General features: G+C 35.9%; 1 protein-coding gene across 3 annotated transcripts in view; it reads right to left on the reverse strand.

The window, feature by feature from the left end:
- Nucleotides 1-5,699, reverse strand: part of rap1gds1 (RAP1, GTP-GDP dissociation stimulator 1) — a 47,119-nt gene extending 41,420 nt beyond the window's left edge. For 2 of the 3 annotated variants that reach the window (XM_051721937.1, XM_051720372.1), the window contains exons 1-3: nucleotides 5,319-5,699; nucleotides 2,590-2,700; nucleotides 1,319-1,441 (exon numbers count right to left, since the gene is read on the reverse strand). In XM_051721937.1, coding sequence (XP_051577897.1) covers nucleotides 1,319-1,441; nucleotides 2,590-2,700; nucleotides 5,319-5,322 — 238 coding nt within the window. In that variant the 5' untranslated portion in view covers nucleotides 5,323-5,699. The remainder of the gene's footprint in view (nucleotides 1-1,318; nucleotides 1,442-2,589; nucleotides 2,701-5,318) is intronic. The other variant, XM_051721185.1, reaches the window with a different exon arrangement.
- Between the last annotated feature and the right edge of the window lie 4,770 nt (nucleotides 5,700-10,469).

The following is a 10,469-nucleotide window of genomic DNA, read 5'->3' on the forward strand; positions in this document are numbered from 1 at the left end:
ATCACTGTAACATGCTACCAGCTTAGTACTTTTTTTAGTAAAGCCATGTAAATCACACTGTACCATCTATTGAATTTAAATGCCTTAAATGTATCTTCTCAAATACAGAGTGCTGTGGCTTTAACTGGAGGAAACACAGATGTTCCCAGAGGAATGCTGATAGCTGAGTGCCAACAGAGGTCTGGCACACCAGCAGGACACTGTCATTAGCTACCTAGCAAACTGCTAAAAGCCCATTCATTATTTTAACCTTTTTATCTCGGGCACTCTCCATACACTTTCAATCTTTGGTTCTTTCTTTCTGAAGTACAGTTTGAAGAACACTTGTATAATTAGGCTAAAAGCTTTAGGTGAGGTACTGTAGCACACTGATTCGGCAGAATAGTAGACTGATATGCTACAGCTGTAATTACAAATGGGGATGTACTGTTGAATCAGTGTCTTAGAAGAAAGAGTTTGGGGAAAGCAATTGCTGTTTTTTTCTCCCAGGATTATTCTCTTTGAAGATAACACACCAAGGCCTGGTAAATAATTAATAACATTGAATTAAATCAAAGGAATAACAAATATTTGTAAAGATTAAGAATTAAAAAAAGAAATCTGTCATTGCTTAAAAAAAAAAAAAAAAAAAAAAAAAAAAGTGGAAAGCAAACTTTGTACGGAAAACAAGTGCATTCTTCAAAATGTGAAGTTTGGTTTGGAACGACATGAGGGTGAATAAATTATGACGTTTTTGTTTTTGAGTGAACTATCCCTTAAAAGTAAATCCAAAGTATTGACACATTTCATACAGATAAAGATATTTACTTTCTCATATATAGTATTACAAATCGCAGTATTGCATTCAGTGCAGTGCGTTTATGAGTCAACTCAATTTTAATCTGTTTGTGTGAGACCTGTGTTGAGATTGACTACCTCTGCTTCACTGATCTTATAGCACGCATACGAGGCATATCACTTCCCTCACGCTGTCAACAGCAGTAATAATGACACGCATGAATGGCCACAGCTCCAACTGCAGCGTCACTGATATGAGCAGAGGCAAACAAACAGCTTCATGTGGAAAGAGATTATAGACTAGCAAAGCCTTGGCTGAGCATTACATTTCTGAACTCAAGAGGACACTGATTATCAAAGCGTACCAGTTATTTTTGTTACCCAAGCCATCATTTTTCTTAATACTATTGATTATAGTTGCAACACGTAGAAGAGGCAAAATGCAAGGCTACGTTACTTTTTGAACTTACAGTGGCATAAGATTATGATGGAAATAGCATTAAAGGTAGTAAAATCTGAGAGGATAGAAAGGAGTACCTACCATTTTTGGCCACCTCTGCAATGACGTTTGCTACTTTTGCTGTACATGAGTTCTGTGCAGACAACAGAGCAGGCATCATTGGAAGAACACCCATCTCCTGGATCTTCCCACTAGCCTTAACATCTGCAAAGAGAGTGAGGAACCTTTATTTATGATATGTATCCTGCTATTTAGTTTAAATAAAACATACATTTTATTCTATTCTTCATCCTTTTTATAACTTGCATTTTTCCTATGTAAAGCGCCTTAAGAAGCAACCTTTAAAGTCACTGTATAAAAATAAAGTTTATTATTATTTTTATTAGATCACATTGCACACACACCAAAAAATATATATCACAAAAAAATTACAATAAGAAAAATAAATAAGATCCGGCAGCAAATTACAATAACATACATACAAATAAAAAAAATTTAAAAATTTTAAAAAAACACATTATATGTAATTTATACAATTCTTAGACCACGATTTATCTCTTCTTTCTTCCAAAAAAAAAAAAAAAAATTATTATTTATTTTGTTTTTGTACAGGTTTTAGTGTTTAGTACATTCAATTTTAATACAGAATGCACAGTCACTTAAGGACCACTGATTTGGACCTAAATAAAACACATTATTTGCATTTTGGGTTCTACAACATCTCTTATCTTGCAAATAATTTTTGCCTCCAACTGTTGGTCTTTACTCTCCCTGCAGTGGGCAGAAATTCTTTGACAGTCATAAATAGGAACATAAAACGTAATTATATACTAGTCCACTCAACAACAAAAAAATAAGTTCATTAACTCACACTCATGTTGTTCCAAACCCATCCCGTAAGACTTTCTTTCCATACTGCCTTACATCTCCTTTTATGTTCCACAGAAGAAAGAAAGTGATACAGGTTTGGAACTACATGATTAAATGGATGAATAAATGATGACAGGATTTGTATTTTTGGGTGAAATATCCCTTTAATCTTTTCCAATGCATTTGAACTGATCCTTTTCTATTCAATCAGTACATTAGTAGCAGCATCGTGACACAGCAGAAATACAAGAAACTGCAAGGTCCTTATACACTAAATGGATTTTATTCTATCCTTGGATAACTCCGAAAATATGATTTAAGACATAAGAGGGCTGTGAGGCCCTTAAGTCAAGGTAACTAAGAGTCCTTCCCTTTGCTTCTCAATCATCCTTCATTTCAGCTGTTGTCTAGGTAACTAAGGACATACATGAGGAGTACAATACACAAAAATTAATAGCAGTACAAAAGGTACGCAGGCTTACTATTGTGGGCCAAAGCTTTGAGCAGGCAGTCCAAGCAGCCCTCGACACTATCTGAAGCGCTGTCTGCCGATGAGAGCTTCAGTGTCTTCAGGGCCTCGCTTAGGTTATCTGCTGATGAAAGAGAAATAATACACAGCTTTAACCTTTAAATCATTTACTAATTCACAAATAAACACTGAACTGTTGAGAAAGATATTCAGTCTATTATAAGGTATAGCACCTCAAGGAGTACCAATCATTAAATGTATTCATTTGATTATGTCTTATAACTATTATACTATCATGTCATGGTTTAAGCTCTTTAAAGGGATCAGCGAATGTCATAAGGGCAAAAATAAGTGAATGGTGATTCTGGAAACCACTTGTCACTTCAGAGATGATTAAAGCAGTAAAGCTATGGTGGAGGGCCCATTAACAGACCCCATTAAATCATCTTGAGATAAAGGTCAACAGAGACAATGATTTGGATCACCATCAAATAAATCACCCATCTACTTCAAATTTAGTTTATCGAAAAACAAGAACAGAAAAAAACAAATGCACTGTAGCTAAAAGCACAAATTTCCAAGACAAAGGCTGAAATTACTACTTCAGACAGAAGCTTTCATGTGTCCTAAAAGATATTTTAATATAATGGAAGAAACTGCAATTAGGGTTCAGACATAAAACACTATGGAGGATATAATGTCATTATCTTTAAATTGGGCACATGAATAATGAATTAATACTAAATGAACATCATGCATTAAAAAGTGCGGGGTGCCCATTTAATATAAGGATATATTTAGAGTAATATGGTGTAATGGAATATATTAGAACATAAAGAAAGAAATTGTAATTAGAGTTACAGAATCCATGCATAAAACACTGGAGATTTTGGTATGTTATCATCATCAAACTGAGCACAATAAAAATCATGGATACAAAACTAAAGGGACAGTTCACCCAAAAAATGTTTTCACCCATTTACTCACCCTCATGCCATCCCAGATGTGTATGACTTTCTGAAAAATATCTCAGCTCTGTAGGTCCATACAATGCAAGTGAATGGTGATCAGACCAGGAGAGAGTAGCACCAAAAATCCCATAACGGTATAAAAAAATAAAAAAAATAACTAAAAGTAATCCATATGACTCCAGTGTTTAAATCCATATCTTCAGAAGCAATATTATAGGTGTGGGTGAGAAATAGAACAATGTTTAAGTCCTTTTTTTACTCTAAATCTCCACTTTCACTTTCAGATGTGAAAGTGAAAATGAAAGTGGAGATTGAGTAAAAAATAATTCAATATTGTTCTGTTTCTCACCCACACCTATCATATCACTTCTGAAGATATGGATTTAAACATTTTAGTCTACTGTGGATTACTTTTATGTTCCTTTATGTGCTTTTTGGAGCTACAAAGGTCTGATCACCATTCACTTGCATTGTAAGGACCTACAGAGCTGAGATATGCTTCTAAAAATCTCTGTATGTTTTCTGCTGAAGAAAGACAGTCATACACATCTGGGATGGCGTGAGGGTCAGTAAATGTAAATGTTTATTTTTGGGTCAATTATTTGTCTGATTCTAAGGCATGATTTTCAATTACGTTATTTGTTTAAACCGCACAAGACATTACAGCTTTTTATAGCACAATTTTCAGTGAAGCTGCTTTGAAACAATGTGTTTTGTGAAAAGCACAATACAAATAAAAATGATTTTGACTTGAGACACACAGCAGCCCATCCCTCGATCTAAAGATTCAGCATGTCTACTTATGTGACCTCCTTTCTGCACACTCACCACACTAGTAATCCATGTTCCACAGTTTTCGTAGTCACTTTAATCACTTTGACATATACATTCAGTTCACCTAATATGCAGTGACCAGCACAGCAAGGCAGTCTAGTACACATGCAGCATATTGGTGTCAAGTATTACTGTACAGTAATACAGCTGGGATCCTAATGCAGTAGGGATGTCTAAGAAATATTAACTGTGCCATAACCAACCTTATTAATTTCCCCACAGCACATGCAAACCAATCTAAACAGATTCAACTGAGATTTTATTAACACTATTTTCAACAGTTCAATGCTGGCAGCTATGGAGATCATCATCACCAAAGATGAATAAATGAATATAGCTAATTAGAACAAAATTGCAAAATAAATAAATAAAATGAAGCATGCAAAATAATCAAAGCATGTTGTACCAATCAGCAGGAGACTGCTGTGCATTTGTGAATAGTCCATGACAACGTTACATCACAACCTCCCTGAAGGATGGGCTCACTAAAGGAGTCCATACTGTGTCCAAAGCACATAATGTGATGCCTTGAACATAGGCGCTCTGTGGCTGTGTCTCAAAACCTAGTAAGCTGGCAACCCAGGCAGCATTTCTGGGAATTATAGGCGCGTTTCGAGTAAGCTCAATCAGCTCAAAAGGAAGCACTCATCTGAGCAAAGTACCAACGAGCCTATGATACCCAAAAATGCTGTTTACTAGGTAGGCAGCATACTAGGTTTTAAGACACAGCCAGGGAGTTCAGCCTCCTCCTGCCACAGCAGCAACACAGACCCCTGGAGAAAACCCAGCATCTACTCTGAGCACATTTATTAGAGTGCTTTTATTATATGCACTGTATTGCATTAAGAAATGTTGCAGAACAGATGCATACTCTGTGGTCGCGAGGAGTTCAGCATCTTCATCTGATATCTACAAAACAACGTTTTGCCCTACTTACCCATTTGGCTAGTGTGTGTTATAGTCCAAACAGTCTCCGATTGTAGTCTCTAGATGAGTTAAACCCTGCCAGCAACACAGCTGGTTAATTTGATGTGGGTACCGGATCGGTTTTGGTTCGCTTGTCAGACAGATATCCGGGCAAGGCCCACCTTAACCCACGCTGCTCCGGCCAATATGGTGAAAAAAACAGCCTCCACAGCTCCAGATGTACCGTCAAATGCTCCCGAGGAGTTGCGTACACTCGAGTTAAACCCCTCTACGCTGACGTTGAGGGTTACGTAATTTTATCCGAAGAGATCAACGCTCGTATGAATCAAAATAAAACCAATGGCACTTCTGCACTTCCGTTCACCTCGCGAGCGGTCTCCGTACACAAGAAGAGCACGTCGAAGCTCCGCCTCTCTCTCAGCTGATTGGTTCGTGGCTTGTGCAGAAGGTTCCTGTCTAGACGTTGATTGGTTGAAATAGTTGTCACGAATTCTATCCACGCCGCTTTGAGTTTGATCCCATCCACAGTCATGTTACTACTCAATATGAGTTTCTCTCACAGTATTTAACGTGCAATGTTTTTAAAAACAGGCAGTCTGGTAGTCACAGAATTTTCACACATCTGAAGCTGTATGGTTGTTCCCTTTTTAAACTGGTAGCAATGTGTTCGACGTATTAGTTTAACCCTTGTGCGACCTTCGGGACATTTTTGTCTTTTTCATTTTTGTTTTTTTCGATCATTTTGGCTGTGTTAATGCCAACGGCATACATTTTGCCAAAGGTGTGTATTTTTGGGGGAATGTTGATATTTCAACCTCAGTTTCTATAATACATCTATAATAAATACACTGTGTGCACAAAATAGTCACACTCAGGACCTTAATAAGGACAAAAATGTCCCCATTGAAACCCATTCAAATTGCAATATTTGATCCCAGTGCCATTAAAGCATAAAATCATTAATTCTTTGATATTATGCTTTCATTCTTGAGCCCTGGCTTCAAAATTTTAATGTTTAATATTTTCCACCAGATGGCGCCATTTTTCTCATGTTTAGCCTATGGAGCAAATACATGCTTTTTTCCTATTTTCTGTTTGCTGTATTATAGAGCACTGCAGGCCAATTGAGTAAATGATGCAGCTAAAATTGTGTGGGTGTGTTGGTATGGATGTCAGAGTGTGTTTTGTATGTGTGTATTGAAAAATGCGTGTGTGTGTGTGTGTGTGTGTGTGTGTGTGTGTGTGTGTAAAAAATAACAGTGGCATTATGTAAACAATCTGGCATGTAAAAGGTTAAATTCCTGGAAAATAATGAATATTTGGTAGTTATAATCAGGACTGATGTTGGTTAACTAATTGAAAGTAGAAAATAATATTAATATATAATATTATTATGGCAGTTTTTTGACGCGGACATTTTTGTCATCACTGTGTCACATCACTTGCACATTTTAAATCACTGAGTAACTTTTTTAAATTGACGCACAAGGGTTAAAAAATAAATATTGCCTGGGAAAACCTCCAAAAACTAACAAAATAAGATCGTAGCAGTGCAACAAGCTACACGTTGTCATATAATATCAGATATAAAGCAAATCAAATCTGATCATAATCATATCATATGATCATTTATATACAAAGAGAAAAAATATAAATCTGGTGAAATGTATTTATTGTCTGTATTTTTTCTGCTAAGTATTGGTCTATGGAGCTGCTAAAAGACTCAGAATTGAAAAAAAATAATAATAATGTAGTTACGCCCTCTACTGGACATTTTGTGAAATAACTTTGAGTATTGGCTACTCATAGAAATGTGTTGTTTTCTGTCCCGGCAGTAAAAGGGAATATATATATATATATACACACACACACTTGTTTTTTTTTTTAAATAGTAGGCTATAAAAAAGGAATTGGAGGAAAATAATGAACTATGAGTGACATGATTCAAGATCAGTCTAATGACATTTAATAGGTGAAATCACCTGTTCTTGTTAACTCTTTTAAGATGAGTTATTTCAATGAAAAGATACAGTTTATCAAACTAAATTCTTAAAACTCATTATGAGCATTTCAAATTGAACAAATAAACATTACTTGAATTTGATTTAATGGGAGGAATGATTTAAATTTTATTTAAAGAATGCATTAAAATTGTAAGGTAACACTTTACAATAAGGTTCCATTCGTTAACATTAGTTAATTCATTCGATTTTCATGAACAAATGATGAAAAATATTTTTTTTACAGTTTGTGTTAATCTTAGTTCATAGTGCATTAACAAATGTTATCATATACAACTTTTGATTTTAAAAATGTATTAGTATATTTTGAAATTAACATCAAATAATATTAATAGACACTGTAAAACAATTGTTCATTGTTAGCTCATGTTAACTAATGTTGTTAACAAATGTTAGTGTAACGTCTGGAAGGAAGTCATGAGAGCTGGATCTAGGTGTGGCGAAACAGTATTTAATAAAATAAACAAAGTAAAGAATAATGGGGAAAACACAGTAACAGAGAATACATATACGATGGGAACTGGTCATACACGGGAGGTCAAAACACACAACAACTGACAAGGAAAGCGCAAACAACAGGGCATTAAATACACAAAGACTAATGAGTTAACGAAACACAGGTGAGGACAATCAAGGTCAGCTGGTAGTGATGAGGGCAGGGACTTATGGGAAATGTAGTCCGGGAGGAACAGATGACAGGGGAGAAACACAAGGCGAACAACAGTGAATCAAGACAGTTAACAAATGGAACCTTATTGTAAAGTGTTACCAGCAGTACAATCATGTGCAAAAGCTAACAATATGTCCTGTCATCAGTCAGTTTCAAAATTGCCATCTGTAATAGGCCTAAACAGTAGGCTACATAAGAAGCAAGCAGTACAACAGCACTCTGCACAGGGTGGCAGTATTGTATTATAGAACATGGTCAGTCTTCCAAAGGTGAGTAGGCTTATATTATTATGATATACACACACGGTTAATAGCCACTTGCACTGTTTTCAGTTTTGTCTTGTGAAATCCTGACTACCCTTCCAATAAGTACTGTGATGACACCACAGGCCTTCATTAATGGTTTCAGATGATAATACCATCATACTTTGGTATGTAGCCTACCACTGTACTGATTGATTACCATATTCATTTACCATGGTATTTACATGTTACTCGAATTAATAAATGATACCTTCATTGTCCAAGGTATTGCCGTGGTGTCAAAATCATGATACTATCACTGTGTTTTTTAGTTCATTTTTTTTACTGTACATTTACAACCAAACTGTTTAGTGTCTCACAGCAGCTAACATGGGGGAGCATGTCAATCTCCTATCTTTTCTTTGTATTTTGCACCTTTGGTTGAGAAAAAAAAAAAAAAAAATCTTTCGAGATGTACTGTATGTTCATTTAGAATGCTAAGAATGTTGTGGGGGGATTATTATAAATAAAACAATTACACAGACAAAATACCATGTAGCTGTGACTCATGTCCAGTGCTGGGTGTAATCTAATTACAAAGTAATTAGTCACTGTTATCTAATAACTTTTTAGTCAAAAGTAGTGTAATACATTACATTTGAAATTAATGTAATCAGATTACAGTTCCTGACTTTTCAATTGAGTAAGTTACTTTTGAGCAATCTACAGTACTTGGGTTCCACTGTGCACATATATTATTTCTAAAATAATATTAATGTAGGAAACATTTGAAACATGAATTATGCTTATATGTACATCATGTTTGCATTTCTGTGATAGCTGAAGAGACACTAACGAGTCATTGAAGGGAGAATCTTGTGATGCTGAATGCATGCACTGAAATATGCTGATAACTCCCCAAAATCAGTTTATTTTTAAAAAAGTGACAAAACAAGAAAACCACATTTACATGTGATTTGAAATAAAGTAATTCTCATCTTCTGACGTCAAACCATGAAGAGGCATGCGCACAATACTTGCATACACTGGATAAGCCGGTAAGAAGCTGACAAAGGTGTTTACATGCAACGGCAGGTAAAGGTAAATCGAGGAAATGGGCCAAAATCTAGCCATATCTGCCCGCCAGATTCTGACTCCCTGCTACCTTATTGACCCTTATCCCTAAAGCCCACCTCTACCCTTAAACATAAGGATACAAGGGAGTCAAAATTCAGCACCACACTGGTATATTCTTAAGCCGTTTAATAATTAATTTAATTAATAATTTTCTTTATTTATCACACATATACAATGAAATTCTTCTTTTCTCACATATCCCAGCTAGGCTGGGGTCAGAGTGCAGGGTCAGCCATGATACAGTGCCCCTGGAGCAGATAGGGTCAAGGGCCTTTCTCAAGGGCCCAACAGTGGCATCTTGGCAGTGCTGGGGCTTGAACCCCTGACCTTCTGATCAGTAACCCAGAGCCTTAACCACTGAGCTACCGCTGCACTGTTTATGACCTTGCACCAATAAATGAAAGCCGTTTATTGCGTTTACATGACCACACAGGTTATCGGCTTATTAAGCATAATTGTGTAAGAATGTGCATGTAAGCGTGCTCAGTGAAGGAGGATATGTAGATATTATTTTAAAGTCATTGAGCAAAAAAAAACAAAAAAACAATGAAAAGTGTTTTAGAGAGCAACTAAAATTAAATTAGTAATGTGATTACTTTTCCCATGAAGTAATGAATAGTGCAGTCTGATTGCAATTTTAGAGAAGTAGCCTAACTGGTCATTTGCAGTGGTCGATTACTTTTTGAGTAATTTACCCATCACTGTCTAAAAGTCCCAAAAAGGCAATTATTGCCAAGAAGCTTTTTAGGAAAGCAAATGTGTGGCAGTGATTAATCTGGGTGTTAATTGTTAATCTAAAGTATGGGGAGATTCGTAATGTTTAACTATTGTTAAAGAGTGAACAAATTCGATTATTTTGTTTATTATGTAACAGTATAACAATTATATGGTTTAACAACATCAATAATCTGATATTTCTTGCTTTCCCATTTCGAATTGGTTTATGCCTCACAGTCACGACAATACTGTCCTGGGAGGGAATATGAAATTAAGGGAAATCACATCACACGTCGTGTTGCATTGAATGACTGTGCAAAGGTTATCAAGAGAGGCCAGAGCTGGGCAGAGACAGCAGCACACGAAAGGCAGCG

Source organism: Myxocyprinus asiaticus, chromosome 1, assembly GCF_019703515.2.
Source record: "Myxocyprinus asiaticus isolate MX2 ecotype Aquarium Trade chromosome 1, UBuf_Myxa_2, whole genome shotgun sequence".
Taxonomy (NCBI): Eukaryota; Metazoa; Chordata; class Actinopteri; order Cypriniformes; family Catostomidae; genus Myxocyprinus; species Myxocyprinus asiaticus.